At 47.6% G+C, this 15,758-nt stretch overlaps 3 protein-coding genes across 4 annotated transcripts; 2 read left to right on the forward strand and 1 right to left on the reverse strand.

Annotated features, from left to right (window-relative positions):
* The first annotated feature begins 297 nt into the window (after nt 1-297).
* Nucleotides 298-1,483, forward strand: LOC120321422. Its single transcript, XM_039373795.1, has one exon. It carries the CDS (start codon nt 416-418, stop codon nt 1,355-1,357), a length of 942 nt encoding a protein of 313 aa, XP_039229729.1. The 5' UTR covers nt 298-415; the 3' UTR covers nt 1,358-1,483.
* A 120-nt stretch (nt 1,484-1,603) lies between these two features.
* Nucleotides 1,604-6,093, forward strand: LOC6539425 (dynactin subunit 1). The gene is made up of 4 exons (XM_002086277.3): nt 1,604-1,998; nt 2,066-2,236; nt 2,328-4,221; nt 4,289-6,093. The coding sequence occupies exons 1-4, from the start codon at nt 1,657-1,659 to the stop codon at nt 5,890-5,892; spliced, it is 4,011 nt and encodes a 1,336-aa protein (XP_002086313.2). The 5' UTR covers nt 1,604-1,656; the 3' UTR covers nt 5,893-6,093.
* Nucleotides 6,094-6,221: 128 nt separating this feature from the next.
* Nucleotides 6,222-11,947, reverse strand: LOC6534938 (mucin-19). 2 transcript variants are annotated; one of them, XM_043207013.1, is made up of 5 exons: nt 11,609-11,947; nt 8,016-11,082; nt 7,596-7,930; nt 7,291-7,537; nt 6,222-6,771 (listed from the first exon to the last, which is right to left on the reverse strand). In XM_043207013.1, the coding sequence occupies exons 1-4, from the start codon at nt 11,612-11,614 to the stop codon at nt 7,292-7,294; spliced, it is 3,654 nt and encodes a 1,217-aa protein (XP_043062948.1). In that variant the 5' UTR covers nt 11,615-11,947; the 3' UTR covers nt 6,222-6,771; nt 7,291. The 2 variants fall into 2 exon arrangements, with proteins under 2 accessions (XP_043062948.1, XP_039229728.2); XM_039373794.2 differs by having other exon boundaries at nt 7,596-7,939.
* Nucleotides 11,948-15,758: the final 3,811 nt, after the last annotated feature.

Consider the following 15,758-nt stretch of genomic DNA (forward strand, 5'->3'; position numbering starts at 1 on the left):
TGCGGTTTGTGGGCGTGTCAACATGAATCGACAAACTTGCGCTGCTTCTATGTCTCTAGAGTCTGTATGCTTAATCTCAAATTTCTAGCTTTTGTAGTTCCTGAGATTTCGTCGTTCATACGGACGGACATGGCCAGAACGACTCGGCTATTGATCCTGATCAAGAATATATATACTTTATATGGTCGGAAACGCTTCCTTCTGCCTGTTACATTCTTTTCAACGTTACTCTACGAGTAACGGGTATAATTATAACGCTCGATAAGAAGTGTGTCGAGAAAGGCTAATCCATAGTGAATATCAAGTGTGCTTGTGTAAAACAGTTCACCAAAAATATCAGTACTCACACGGACACTGTAAATACTTTTAGATTATTTTTAATACTTTGAGCGGATACTCGAAAACTTTTTAAATTATGGCTACAAGAATAAAAGTAATGGGTCAGTGTCCATATTGTAATCGTCATGTGGCCAAAGACCTAAGACCTATAAACATGCTGTCCGCACGGGATGCCAAAAGAATTTCTCAACTGATAAACGAAGTGCAGCCCCCAGTTCAGTTGGACTCCGAGGAGGAGATGCAAGATCATGAGGAACCTGTGCATGATAGTGGATCCAGAAAAGTGAACGTGTCGAAGAGAAAGGGAAAGAAAGAATCTGAAACGAAAACAATATCCAAGAAAAATAAAAAATCTCAATTCTCCCAGGATAAATTGAAGATAGGTACTAGGAGCGGAAAAACGCGTGTTACGAGGAGGAAGAAAGTATTTGTCAAGTTGTCTGAATCCGACGTCGAATCAGAAGATCCTTCTTTATTACGAAGCATAAACAAAGAGACTAGGAGCAGAACAACGCGGGTGTCAAAAAGAAAGAACCGAATTCAACATGTTTCGGATTCTGAGGAGAAAATAGAAGATGATTCTTGCTCTAGGGAGGATTTAAACAAAGATAAAAGTTTACAAGAAAACGTGGAAGAAGTTTCCTGCACCCCGAAGGAATTGAATGAATGTCATAGTTCACTGGAGAAATTTGTTGAAGATTTCTGCTTCCAAGATGAGCTAAAAAAAAGTTACTCACAAGGTAAATTGGAAAATGAAGCTAAGAAGGGGGTTGCAGAGGAGGATAAATCGGAAAATTCTCTAAACGCGATCACTGGGTGCATATTGGGGTTGGTAGAGGAGGAGTTTGAGCGTGATCCGGCTTGCAGTGGATCATCGGGGATTTTAAAGGGGAACGCTGAGATCATAGTGGCCATGCTCGCGGAGGAGCAGAATATGATCAAAAAGATTAGAAAGCGGTCCTCACAGTCTTGTTGGTGGGAGGCGGACGAGCCGCCTCCTAAAAGGCGCAGGTGTTAATGTTGCACCAATGTAGTTACATTTTGTTGCCTTTGCTAAATCAACCGTCATACCGCTGGTCGCCCACGTGCTGACCTTTTTACACCATCCACCACTCGGCACAATAAACCTCACTTTTTGAGCATGCGCCCTGGAGAACTGACTTCCTTGGGGTGGGGCCCGCAGCACATGATGACTCGCTTTCGCATCGGTTTTGCTCAGTAGTGCAGTTTTGCAAGCTGCTAACTGGGATTACACACGCCATCGACTCATCCAAGTGGACTGCCAGGTCCACAAAATGACGTAAGCTCCAGGCTTATATGATGAGCCCTCGGGAACTAAAACTTGGCCAGCGCGTTGAGGTAACGGGTAAAAATCTGCAAGGTAAGGTGGCCTATGTGGGACGCACTAACTTCGCTGCCGGACTCTGGTACGGCGTGGTTCTGGACGAGCCGCTGGGCAAGAATAATGGAAGCGTACACGGCAGCATTTACTTCAAGTGTCCCACTAACTGTGGCCTCTTTGTGCGCGCCCAGCAGCTGGTGAGGATTGCCGAGTTGCCCAAGGGAGTGGACAATCGAAAAGCCGATGTAATGCAACGCGACGGGGCCAGAACGAAGCTCTCTAGGCGGAGTGGCGGTGGGAAGTCTGTGGAGGAGCAGGTGAGTAACTCATTTGAAAGGTTTAAAGTCGAGGTACATACATACATACTTTTATTACATTCGGTAGGATAACCAGAGGGAGCAGCAGGCAAGCACATCTGGCAAAGTAAAGGCCACTCCTTCAACGCCGTCACCGCAGCATAAGAACAGGAACACCCAATCCCCTAGGGATCCGGCATTGGGGAAGACTTCTGGGAGGTTTCTAGCGACTCAACAGCAACCATTACAGCTTCCAAAGGTGAGTTGGTGTGTAGTAGGTCAGATAAAACCATAAGGTAAGGTATACTAGAAATATATGCTAATTTTGTTTTTTAAATATTATTGTTTAGAATCCAGTGGTATGTGAAGACAGTGTAAGGAATTCGCAGGCTGAAGAAACTGGAGAAGTAAGCATGTCCCCCAAGAAATCATCAGCTACTAATCAATCGAAGGAGCAGGAAACAAAGCAGACTACCCAGCCAGCAAGGAAGGAAGATGAGCCTAAGATTGAAAAGGAGCTACAGAGAATGGAAGACGCAAGTTCAAGGCAGGATGCACCAGCCAATCCTCTCCAGACCAGCACAATCGGGCAGTTGCCCTCACAGAAGGACAGTGCTCAACTGACTCCGCCACCTTTGACATGTAACCAGAGGAGATCCACATCTTACACGCAGCTGAGACCCACAAGGATTAGTCAACCGAAGCCAACCACGGCACAGGCGCAGAGCTCCACGGCGCAGCTTACCTTGGCCATGCCAGTCCCCTTGGCTTTGGCTCCCAAGCGCAGCAAGACCAGCATGAGTCCTACGAGCTCCATTAAGCGAGCTGCGCCAGCGGCCTTCGTAGAGCCGCGTTTTCTGGAAATCCTGAGACCGCAGTTTACACCTGGGCCAGCTCTCCGAACTCCCAGCTCAGTGGCTCCTCCTTTAGACAACCCTGAGCTGCGTCAACTGAGAGAAGAACTTCAACTACTAAGGGGCCAAAAGAGCGAGGACAAGCTTAAGCTTCTAGAGCTTGAACGGATGCGTATACACAACGAGCAGCTGATGGAGTTTAAGTCGCAGATTATGGCGCAGCAGGTACTGCTCCAAAGGGAACTGCAGAGGTCGCGCCACGAACTGCGGGAAGCCCAGGATGTGTCGGCTAAATTAAAGAGGGAGCTGGACGAGATAGCTGAGAGCATAGAACTTCTCACTCTGGACAAGGAAATGGCGGAGGAGCGTATGGAGACACTGCAAATGGAACTGGAAATGGCCCAGGAAAGAAATGACGAACTGAGCTTGGATGTCGAGATCCTGAAGGCGGAGCAAGAGGAGCTGCAGGGCCAACGAATCGAGAAGAGTGATAAACAAATCGGAGCAGGGCTGACCACTCAATCCTCCGGCGAGTTCCTTCGCTTGGAACAATATAACCAGCGCCTTCGGGAGACTGTGGTCCGGTTGCGAGACACTCTCGCACAGGAGAAGCAGATTGGGCAGCGAACGCACAAGGAACTGGAGACCAAGCATTCGGAGATCAACGAGTTAAAAAGCATCAAGGAGTTGCTCAGCAGAAGAGTGGACAACATGGAAGTGCAGCTAATGGACTTGAAAGAGCAGGTAGATGCTTCCCTCGGAGCAGAGGCCATGGTTACCCAACTGGCTTCCTTAAAACTGGAGTTGGAAGATCGCGTCAAGCTCCTAGAAGACGAGGTCAACGAACTGGAGGCGCTTGAGCAAATCCAGGAACAGCTTATTGAGAGCAACCAAGAGCTGGAAACAGATCTGCGCGAGGAGATTGACAAACTAAGTGGTCAGGTTAAGATCCTGGAGCAGCAAAAGAACGCCGCTATGGAAAGTCTGTACGATCGCGATGTGACCATCATGAAATTCCGGGACTTGGTGAGACAGCTCCAGGAGCAGCTCCAGCTCAGAGCAGATGGCACCCTTTCCATTGAGGACTTCAGTAGTGCCAACGAATCCCAACAGGAGGATGGATCCAACCAGAGTCAGACGGACTACCAGCACATTTTCAGTGTGAGCAAAGCCTACGGAAGGGCCCTGGAGCAGCAGATCAAGACTGTGGAGCTACGGTTACAGCGCCAGCATCTGGAGCACGTCCTAGCCTTCGTCCCTGAACAGTTCCTTTTGCGTGGAGGGGAGCACGATGTGGTGCTGGTCATGCTCCTACTAGAGCGGATGAACGAGAAACTGACCATAGTGTGTCAGGCCATTAACGAAAAGTTTCCCACGGCCTGTGAGTTTGGTAAGTGCCATCCCTTATGTGCATTACGGAATTATAAAACCCATTAAACCCACACGCATTATGACAGGTCGCGATGCCATCTTCGAGGGTTACTCCGTGCAACGGTACATCTTCAGGTCGCAATGCCTCTATCTGCTGAAGAGCCTTCAACTGGTGCTCCAGCAGTTCCGCCACGGATTAACCCATTGCGACTACGAGCTGTGCACCCATGCGGCCATTTACCGGAGTGATCTGGATGCCCAGGAGCAGCAGCTCGACGAGTTCGTGCGGCTGCTCAAGACTGGCCAACTGGATGAACATACAAACTGCGAGCCAATTCAACGGGTGCTTCACTATGTGAGTGGATTGCACCAGAATCTAATGCCACCTCAAACGCTAGTGGAGCTGCTGGACGAACAGCAGCTCTACGAAGCTCTCATCGAGGTCTACGAAGCGGGCTTGGACGCTGTAAATGCAAATGCGGGTCTGATGCACACCATCATACAACTGGGCCATGAGCAGACCGCTTCCTTCAACTGCATGCAGATGCTGATGGAGCAGAGTTGTGCCCACAAGCAGAAGCTGAAGAAGCTCCAAAGGAAACTGAGTGGCAGCAAGACAGCGTCTTGGACGGGAATGCAGTGTGCCAGGTATCAGAGAATCCTGGAAGCCAACGAGGCCCTGGGAGCCCTTATCCGACTGCTGGGTTCCACTGCCCGAGAAGCTAGCAAGGACTCTAATGGGGGAATCGCCCACGAGAGACTGTGGAGGATGCTGGTCCTCAACTACAACAAATTTGCACCGAGTCAGGAGGCTGAGGAACCTAGAGAGGTGGATGCCTACAGCCAGCGGTGCATGCAGCTCCTCGAGGAACAGTTTGACGAGCTATTCGCGTTGCTGGATTCCACTGATGTGAACACAGAGTATGTGCGTCATCCCACTTGCAATACTTTGCAGGAGCGGGCTGCCCAGGTGAAGCGACACTACGAGGACGTGAAAAACCTCGAGCTGACTGTGGCTGAGCGGGAGAAGGAAATCAAAAGCCTCAAGTACACAGCCAAGATGAAACAGCAGGACTACTCGGAGCTACAGGTACGCAAGGAGATGGCCGAGAAACAGCTGAGCAAGCAGTGTCACGTGCTAGCGGGATTCGCCGAAGCTGTGGAGCAACTCGAGCAGTCGATCCTGGCCAAGGAGGCAGCCCTCGGACAGGCCTTGAATGTACTAGCGGACAAGCTTTCCAGCCTGGAGCAGTCCCAGCAGCACTGGAAAGAGCAGCAGCAGGCGGACAGTGCCTGTCTGACCAGCACCACGATAAGCTCCAACCGGGAGATGAACATGCTCCACCAGGCACTACGCCAGGAGCGATCACTGCGTGTCCAGCTCCAGGGCAGCGAGATGAGAAGGACTTTCGCCGCTTTGGAACCACTGCATGTTCCTCAAGCCGGCAGCCAGAAGCTGATCGACATGGAAAAGGACCTTCGCTCGCTGAAGAACCAGTGGCTCTTGGCCCATCTGGAAATGGGTGATGCTGGCGGTCAACGACGCTCGGAGATCGAGCTACAGGGCAGTCGGGTCCTGCGACATATCTTCCAGACATATTGCACACAGCATCCGCACCGGGCCAAGAACACCGATTTTGGCCTCTTCATCACCGAGGATCTGCGGGGGGCATTCGGGCAAAATTTCTAGTTATTTCGGTATTTCGGTCTTAACAAAGGTATACTCGTATGTGATTCGCGGCTTATATAGAACATTAATACTCGAATATACTAATAATTATTTGTACGAACGTAGTTATTACATGCATATATGAAAACTGTACACTTACATATATAGTTAATTTCGAGTTTATCTGGCAGTAAACAAATTTACATAAACTAGACAAATCAAGCGAAAAGTTTTATTTTTTGGAAAACCTATTAAATTGGGAGTGAATGGTTAGCATCCCTATCTGAAAAAAACAAACCTTTAACCAGACTTATAATAATTCCATTCCATTCCGAAAATCAAACAAGATCTTGGGTTTTACACAATTAATCGCATTCAGCGTGTATTTATATATACTTATAGTTCATATATTTAGGCCCAACAAACTATGCTGGCAAAGTGTTTTTTCGTATGGTTCTCGTTATCTAAAGAAATGAATTATTGGATTCTCAATCTCAATGTCGAGCACCCCGATCTTAAATGTCGTTTATTGGAAATTAACATTTTACAAAACATCAATTTAAAATCCTTTATGTACAAATAGTTGGGCATAATAGAGGCGCGCCGTTTGAGATGAGAGCAGCGCAAGCAGTTCAATTCAACGAAACGCTTATCACATGAGCACATAATCGGGGATCCAGAGTGGCAGGTGTGGGTCGTTTATATGGTCGGATATATGTTTGGATATATGTTTGGATATATGTTTGGATATTGGGTGTCTCGGGACAAGATGGTGGCCGTAGGACATCGCTGTCGTTGTGGGGTTTGCATAAATACGTTTAATGTTTAATGAGAAGAAGATTGGAGTTGAGGCTATTTACAGTTGCTGAATGAACAAAACAATTTGCGGCCTGTGAAGAGCTGCAGAGAAAAATAATTATTAAGAAAGAAAATAATGCAGTGCCAGAGTTATAACATTTAGGTAATCTGTGTTAATAATAATTGATGATTATAAAATAATAATAACAAACAGTTCCAATTAAATTTCTTTAAAGTGCTTCAGAAACCATTTTAGATCAATGCAAGTATAGGTACATATTTGGTATTTGTTATCACTTTTCAAAAACTAAGAGGATTTCTAGTGATCAAATATGGGAAATATACACTTTATGACCAGCAATTATTGGCACTGTTTGTCCGAGTTAATGGAATAGTGGTGACCTTATATGAACTTCTAGGCCAGCACAATCAGTCCCTCTGTATTTCTGAAAACCCCTCAAACTCTTGAATGCTTTTAAGAGTTAAAAGCATATATTAGGAATGGTTTATTTAACTTTTTGTTCTGTAGGGCTGCAATCGAATAAACCCAAGCCATAGCTGTTATGAGCGTGCCACCAACCTAAGAAGGTTATATTTAGGATCAGTGGAATCATTTCTAACCTCACGACTTGGTTTCCGTCTGACGCTTGGCCACAATTTTGCCCTGATCGCGACTGTTGATGACCTCGGCGTGGAAGCCCGTCTCCCAGTCGGCGTAGTACTTCACCGTGCGCACATTGCCATCGGGCTCAACCAAGGAGTACTCTCCCTTGACCACGTCTCCATCTCGCTCCTCCTTCTGGTGCTTGTTATCTCCAGTATGGGGATCATTTACGGCATACTCGAAGGCATAGCGAGGATGCGCATCCTGACGAAAGGTGTTATAATGGGAGGGTATGCTGAGAAAAAAGCAATTCGTCACTTACGAAGTGCTCCAAATGCTTCTCGGGCACCACCTTCAGAACGGCGTGTTGTGCCACCGGTGCTGACTTCAAGTACGCGGTGGCTCCCACGGGGGCGTGGCTGCTCAGCACTGGCACACTTGGAGCATAGCGATAGAATCCAGCTCCCAGCGGTCCGATTCCACCCACCCCGTGTGAGTATCCACTCAGGGAGGAGTCCAGATGGGCCACCGAGGCGGGTCCATGTGCCAGACCCGATTCATGGGACAGTAGACCGTGGTAGCTAAGGGCCGGGGATACCTTTGCATGACCCAATGAGATGGCTCCGTAGTAGCCACCGCTGGGACCGGATCCATGCCCTAAATTGCCTTGATGGAGAATTTACATGTTACATATAGTTCCAAATATTATTCTCACTAAATAGTTTTAAATAGTAGCACTCACCTGCATTGATTCCGTAGGCGGTGCTGCTGGCAATCTTTCCACCCAGGGAATAAGCTGGAGCCGATGTCAACTTGGTCAGCGGACCACCAAGCAAAACTCCTCCATGTCCACTAGACCCGTATCCGACTCCCACTCCCAGCGGGATCGATGGACCTGTGGAAATGTGGCTGACAGTTGGAACGGCCACCTTGGCGATAGCAGGAGCAGCTGAAATGGCCACAGCAGGCTTGGAGACATATTGATGGGAAACAGCTCCCGAGTTGTAGCCTGATCCACTGCCTCCATAGCCAGTAGCCAGCTTAGTGGACAGAACGGGAACAGCGCCGATTGCGTGTCCCCCGGAAATGTGGCCCACAGCTGGAGCCGCGTATGTGGCTACTTTGGCAATTGCAGGAGCAGCTGAAATGGCAACTGCTGGCTTGGACACATACTGATGAGAGACTGCTCCAGAACTATATCCGGAGGCACTTCCTCCGTACCCATGGCCCGTTGATATCACAGGAGCTGCATAGGACAATCCCTTTGATATGGCAGCTCCGGTGGAGTAGCTGGATATTGCCGGAGCAGCATAGGTGGCCACCTTGGCAATCGCTGGTGCAGCGAGTGCCACTGCTGGCTTGGACACGTACTGATGGGACACGGCTGGAGCGGCAGGCAAGTAGGTCTTGGAGAGAACAGGAGCCACTGGAGCCACTGCGATCGCCGGCTTCGAGATGTACTGATGGGAGAGGGCTCCTCCATGGGCCAAACCTTCATAGCCCGTGGCAATTTTGGTGAGACTGGGAGCCGAGGAATAGGTGGAGATGGCAGGAGCAGCATATGTTGCTACTTTGGCAATAGCAGGAGCTGATGCAATGGCAACCGCTGGCTTCGAGATATACTGATGGGAAACTGCTCCAGAGCTGTATCCCGACCCGCTTCCATCATATCCCGTGGCCACTTTGGTTACCACTGGAGCTGCCGAGTATGTGGATACGGCGGGGGCAGTAGCATACGTTGAGATTGCTGGAGCTGCATATGCTGCGACTTTAGCCACCGCCGGCTTGGACACATACTGGTGGGAAATGGCTCCCGATCCTGACGATCCATACCTTGTGGAGAGCTTGGTGATGGCAGGAGCGGATGAGTATGTGGCCACTGCGGGTGCAGCTGCCGGATAGGCGGCCACAATTGGCTTGGAAATGTACTGGTGGGATACATCCGCTGCCTGACTATAGGAAACCTTGGTGAGTGCAGGAGCGGAGGAGTAGGTGGCTATGGAGGGGGCTGCGTAGGTAGCCACTTTCGAGACCGCGGGAGCTGTGGCATACGTTGATATTGCCGGAGCAGCGTATGTCGCTACCTTAGCGATTGCGGGGGCCGCTGAGATGGCTACTGCTGGCTTGGACACATATTGATGGGAGACAGCTCCGTGTCCCGATCCTCCATAACTCGTAGCGATCTTGGTCACTGCGGGAGCTGCTGAGTATGTTGAAATGGCAGGAGCAGCATAGGTTGCCACTTTAGCCACTGCTGGTTTAGAGACATACTGATGGGAAACAGCGCCTGAACTGTATTCCGAGCCACTTCCTCCATATCCAGTGGCGACTTTGGTCACCACTGGAGCTGCCGCATAAGTGGAAATGGCGGGAGCTGCATAGGTTGCCACCTTGGCGATGGCAGGAGCGGCTGAAATGGCCACCGCTGGCTTGGACACGTACTGATGGGAGACGGCTCCTGAACCACTTGAACCATAACCATATCCCGAGGAGTAGGTAGAGACAGTGGGAGCTGCATAGGTAGCCACCTTCGAAATGGCAGGACCAGCAGAGTAGCTTGAAATGGCAGGAGCAGCATAGGTTGCCAACTTGGCAACTGCTGGAGCGGCAATAGCCACAGCTGGCTTGGAGACATATTGGTGGGAGATGGCTCCCGATCCTGAAGCTCCATAACTGGTGGAGAGCTTAGAGATGGCAGGAGCAGATGAGTAGGTGGCCACTGCGGGAGCAGCGTATGTGGACACCTTGGCAATGGCTGGTTGGGACACATACTGGTGGGACAGCGCTCCGGATGCAGTGCCTCCGTAGCTGTCAGCCACCTTGGTGATCGCCGGAGCAACGGCTGGATAAGCGGCCACTATGGGCTTGGATATGTACTGGTGGGATACATCTGCTACCTGGCTGTACTTGGTAATTGAAGGAGCATAGCTGGCAGAGTATCCTGTTCCGTGGGAGGAGAGCAGTGACGAAGTGGTGGCCAATTTCACCGTTGGCGCGGAGTAGGTGGACACCTTGGCAATCGCTGGCGCTGAATACGAAACCGATGGCGAGTAGGTGGCTATCTTGGAGATGCCCGGCGAGATCTGTCCATATGAGTAAGCAGGAGAGCTGTAGGTCTCCACCTTGGAGTAGCCGGGAGTGGCCTTGCTGTACGTGTACCCAGGTGAGCTGTATGTCTCCACCTTGGAAGTCACCGGTGGCGCATAGAAGGGAACGCTTGAAAGTGGCGCGGAGGCGTAAGTGGCCACCTTAGATATTCCCGGTGAGGCCGAACTGTAACTATATCCCGGCGAGGTATAGGTTGCAACCTTAGTGATTCCCGGGGATGGCGGCAAGTAGGAGTTGTCCAGCTTGGTAACCGCCGGCGACACCAAGTTCTTGATTTCGATGCCCGAGGGCACTACGGTTGCGTACTTGGCGGCTGGTGACTTGTCCGCATAGGTAATTCCCGCTCCTCCGTACTCCGCGGACGGAGTGAACAGGGTCTTCTGCACGGGAGCTATGTATTTGTTGATCTGAGTGATGCCACCATGCGACAAGCCCTCGATTCCGGCAGTAGACTGATAGGCGGCTCCGGAACTTCCCACCGAGGTGTGCAGGAGTTGACCGTTCTCCGAGTACGTGGATATCGCCGGGCTCTGGCTGTACTTGGTCACTCCGGGCGAGATGGAGAACTTCACCTCCGCCGGCGGAGGATAGTCATAGCCAGCAGTGGCCGCGTGCACGCACGGCAAGATGGGTGGTGCCAAGGTGGGCGACGGATCCGCCAGTACCACGCTGAGCATGCCCAGGAGGGCCACCAGATGAAACTGAAACGGAAACGTGAAAATAAGTTCTAATTATTCTCCACATTTCGTGGAATATTGGCTTAAATTTTGTATGGTAAAATTTACTAATTAAATCTTATTTATCATGTATACGAGAATTTTTAGCTTAGAATTATATTGTGTACACTTTTTACTCTTTTAATTTAATGCGTCCAGGATATGCATTTAGTTTATAATATTTGCACTATTTTAATAAACATAAATAAAACCACTCGATTGTCAAGGATTTTTTTTCACTTTTAGAAGTACTTTAGTTTCAAAAATCCGCTTTCGTTTTCAATTGAATTCGATTAAAAATAACAACACATTTATATTTTAGGTAGTCCAAGATTGGCAACGGCATGTCCTTAATTTACAAAAATCACGTCTAATTCTATTTGAAACTCAAACAATTTGCAGAATAGTTGATTTAAAGATTTGTTCTCTTTTCGAAATTTTTGTGAAACTTGTTGTGGTTGTAGTCCTTTTTTACTGTCAGTAGTTTTCAATACCTTGATAAAGGACCCACCTTCATGTTTTCACTTTTCAAACTCTGCACAGTCGATGGTTTTCGTTTTCGTTTGAAAGGATTCGCGAACGTTATAGTAACGAAGTTTGCTCAGTAACGCCACATTTGCACTTTTCAAAAAAGAAAACACGAGTCTGCGATCCTTCGTGATTCCTTGTCTGGCTCTGAAAATCACAGTAAAATGATCTACTTTCGATCAACGATATTCCTAATTCTATGAGGAAGCACTACGGATCGAATCGAATCGAATGCAATCGAATCGGGTTGGATCGGAACGGAACGATTCGAGATGTAGAGCAGAGCCACGCGGCCGACTGGACTGGACTGTTGGCCAGCCCGGCCCTATAATCGCTTATATACGTTCGGTCAGTTGGCCAACACTCGCGAAAAGCTCGCACGCATGCGCAGCAGCCACGCACCAGTTTGGCGACAAAGCGACAAAAAAGTGTAACTGGTGTATGGCAGAGATCGAACCGAAAAACGAAAAGCGAGAAAATGGATCTAGCTGCAAGGAAAGAGCCAGTGAGTTGCGAATGAGCTGCGACTTTGGCGCGTGCAGATGAAGAATTGATGACTGTTCCACTCCAGATCTCGTTCCAAAGCAGCTTTGTTCTCTATAATCCGAAGACCGAAAACTGCAAGCTCAAACTGAAACTGAAGCTAAATACTGGCAAACTGGAGAACTGCAACCTGCCTGGCCAATTGTTGGCCCCACCTTTGATCGGAGCCTCAGTTGGTAACGTTTTATTAGATCATAGTCGCGAACGCCTCGGCTCAAAATAAACCGATCACAAAATGCGCGTGGTGCATTGTTGGCCGACTTTTTTGGTGACTTTTTTGCCGTTTGCAGTTTTATTTCGACTTTTTCAAAGATTTTTATTTCGATTTTATTTTTTGCATACCCGCATGCTTTTAAAGCGACTTAATTTGATTTAGATTTTAATCGCTGCCATTGCGTGTAGCTCTGGAAAAAATAAATGCATACGCAATTTGCTAGCAGCCAAGAAAAAAATGCAAAAAGTTTTTTTGGCAAATCGATAGAAATTTACAAGACCAATACAAAAATGAAAAAATATTAAAACATTTTTCAAAAGTGTGGGCGTGGCAGTTTTGGGCGGTTTGTGGGCGTTAGAGTGGGCGTGGCAAAAAGTTTTTTCGGCAAATCGATAGAAATTTACAAGACCAATACAAAAATGAAAAAATATTACAACATTTTTCAAAAGTGTGGGCGTCGCAGTTTTGGGCGGTTTGTGGGCGTTAGAGTGGGCGTGGCAACATGAATCGACAAACTTGCGCTGCGTCTATGTCCCTGGAGTCTGTATGCCTAATCTCAACTTTCTAGCTTTTGTAGTTCCTGAGATCTCGACGTTCATACGGACGGACAGACGGACAGACGGACAGACGGACGGACAGACGGAAATGGCCAGATCGACTCGGCTATTGATCCTGATCAAGAATATATATACTTTATATGGTCGGAAACGCTTCCTTCTGCCTGTTACATACTTTTCAACGAAAATAGAGAGCAATGTATGTAGAAAATAAAACAAGAATTGTGGTATTAATGTCGCTATCAATAAATTTTGTCTGCCTGTATGTGTGTGCAATCATGCGTGCCATGCGCCGTGGGCCTTGATTGTGCATTAGTTGGCTAAAAGGCGCATTGCCACATCATAATGCGATACAATGTGTAACTAATAGAATAGCCGGGAGATATGGCAAAGTGTTGACTGCCCGGCAATTAAGGTCACCATGCATCGAGTGTCACCCTCTTTGCGAGGGTGGGAATACGTTAGATGTCGAAAGTGGCCAACCCAATGCGTTAACATGTCTGATAAATCGGCTGGTTGACAGGCTGGTTGAAAAACTAGGCGAAGAACTTGGGGTCAGACCCGGATTGCTTTATGGCGCTTTTTGGTGTTCAACTAGCTCAGGATAATGTCTTCACTTCGTATAGATTGACTTACCTGAAAATGCAATTAAAGTTATGGAAGCAAAGAATAATAAATGGAGTGTCATCTAAGAAAGTAGAGATCCGTTTTGTTATGGTTTATATGGTTATATGTTATAGCTCCAATAACTAGCATATCTGCATTAATTTAGTGCTATTTTAAAGTTTGTGCCTATAAAAAGTGTAATCTTAAATATTTACCCACAGATAATGTTTTGCCAACTTATATAATAAAAGAAATCATAACTGTGCCATTAGCGCAGCGGCTACTAAACCATGTTGCCTTCTGGCCAAGTCCAGACGGCGCCCACGAATTTGTGGGCTACGGCTTTGCAACCATTTCACACAAGGAGCGGAAAATGCAATTCCACTCATAACCTCAGACCATTGGGCTACCTAAAGTCATAATTTTGAGCAGCTCGATCGGCAGCAACTACTAATCCTGCCGCTTTTGCGACTGCCCCGCTGGCATCACGCATACGCCACGTTGTGCCGAATTGCCCAGCCCGTCGGCCTTTCTCAAAAACACACGCAACACTTGCACTCCAGCACTAACTTAACTGGTTCGCGATGCATGCAAATAACATCTGAGTTTATAAAATTCTCGGGCGAGATCGGTAGATTATGGCAAAACATAACATCGGCGATTTTATAAATATGTTTGGCAAATTTGAAAATGTTTACGCGGCGAGCAGGTCAACATGCTGGCGGTATCAATTCACAGCAAAACAAAGTCGAATGTAAATGATCCGGCTGGGGCGAAAATCCAGATTTTTCAATTAAAATCTGCAGCGAACGGGGGAGGGTTGTGATTTGATTTCGTCATGATGCTTAGTAGGCATGGTCGTGAGGCAGCCATGGCCAGCTGTAGCTGTACCTGAAGCTACAGCAAAATCTAAAGCAAAAGCTATAGACGTGGCTGTATAGCTATATTTCGTTTCGCCAAACTTACGCAACCCGCCAATCTGTGCGTGTGTGTGACAAATGCGTGGCTAGGCGAACTAAACTCGTCCAGCGATCAGCCTGAAGTAGGTTAAAATTCGCGCAGCTGACTTCTCGGCTCGCGTTTGCAAATGTTGAAAAATTAAAATTCAATCAAATTGCGAAAACCCCTCGCGAAAAGCCCAAAATGTAGAAAAAGCCGTCGCGACAGCCCGAAACATGTTTCATGTTCAGTTAACATCAGTCCCAGTCCCAGTCGCAGTTTCAGTTGGAAAAATTGCAGGAAAAGTCGGGAACTCTTGCGGACTTGGCTCTTCTCCTCGCCCGGCTTTTCCGATAAAATCGAATCATGCAACGCCCAATCACCCGGAGCATAATTGCTCCATCTGCTTTATCACCTCCCGATCTGGATCGGCATTCTACAGCGCGGTTGCGTGTCTGGGCTTTCCGTTTTTTCCTCGATTTTTCTTTCGGCCCGACTTAGACTTCTAATTGAAATGTCAACGCGTGTGCTGCTCAATCAATTTTCCAGCCAGCCAAGTATGGTTGACTTTATTTCGGCAAAACTTCGCCTAGATTTTACATCGGTAATCGGCGGACCAAGCGTTGGATTGGCCATTTTTTCTCCATCTCCGTCTGGGTGTTTTTAATTGATTTGGCCGGCATGCGGTGTCATTCGCGAGTCAGGGACAATGTGGCACCGACGGCAGCTTGATGGCTGCCAGTGCCACCAAGTGGCAGACTTCAGCCGCGGCGGACAGCTAATTAAATGCGGTCGAAAGGTGCGTTGAATCGATACCCGTCACCGTGATTATTAATTGGATCCACTGGGAGCTAATCCTGATTGAAATGTATTCATTTGACACTGCAAGAGTTAGACATTTAACTTACATCTTAACTTTATAAGTGTATTCAAATAATATCTTAACTATGAAAGTAAATAATAATTGGGACAGTTGCTGCACGCTTAACTTCAACACCGTTTAATTTGAAGTCCTTTACATAAATTTAATTAATAATATAAAGATCTATATTAATTGCGAAACACTGAGAAAAAAGCGGATATGAAAACCCTTTATTTAGATGCTATCAGCTTTGGCTCATTGACGGTTTTATTTAAAGCTGGTTAGGTTTGTAAGTTATAACAATATCCTTATGGTATATGTATGTATGAATGTTTTTTTATTATTCGGATACCAGATGGAAGAGAAACTTAACTATAAAGTTCAGTCTATTCTTTATTATTTCTCTGAAAAA

Source organism: Drosophila yakuba, chromosome 3L (assembly GCF_016746365.2).
Source record: "Drosophila yakuba strain Tai18E2 chromosome 3L, Prin_Dyak_Tai18E2_2.1, whole genome shotgun sequence".
Classification (NCBI taxonomy): Eukaryota; Metazoa; Arthropoda; class Insecta; order Diptera; family Drosophilidae; genus Drosophila; species Drosophila yakuba.

What these genes read in the sequence shown, in the direction of transcription:
- LOC6534938 (XM_039373794.2), bottom strand. An exon ending in CGCCTACGGAATCAATGCAG is followed by an intron (nt 7,940 to 8,015) that starts GTGAGTGCTACT and finishes TTCTCCATCAAG; the next exon opens with GCAATTTAGGGCATGGATCC. An exon ending in AGAAGCATTTGGAGCACTTC is followed by an intron (nt 7,538 to 7,595) that starts GTAAGTGACGAA and finishes ACCTTTCGTCAG; the next exon opens with GATGCGCATCCTCGCTATGC.
- LOC6539425 (XM_002086277.3), top strand. Translation starts at nt 1,657, where the DNA reads ATGATGAGCCCTCGGGAACTAAAACTTGGCCAGCGCGTTGAGGTAACG. An exon ending in GGAAGTCTGTGGAGGAGCAG is followed by an intron (nt 1,999 to 2,065) that starts GTGAGTAACTCA and finishes TACATTCGGTAG; the next exon opens with GATAACCAGAGGGAGCAGCA. An exon ending in AACCATTACAGCTTCCAAAG is followed by an intron (nt 2,237 to 2,327) that starts GTGAGTTGGTGT and finishes ATTATTGTTTAG; the next exon opens with AATCCAGTGGTATGTGAAGA.
- LOC120321422 (XM_039373795.1), top strand. Translation starts at nt 416, where the DNA reads ATGGCTACAAGAATAAAAGTAATGGGTCAGTGTCCATATTGTAATCGT.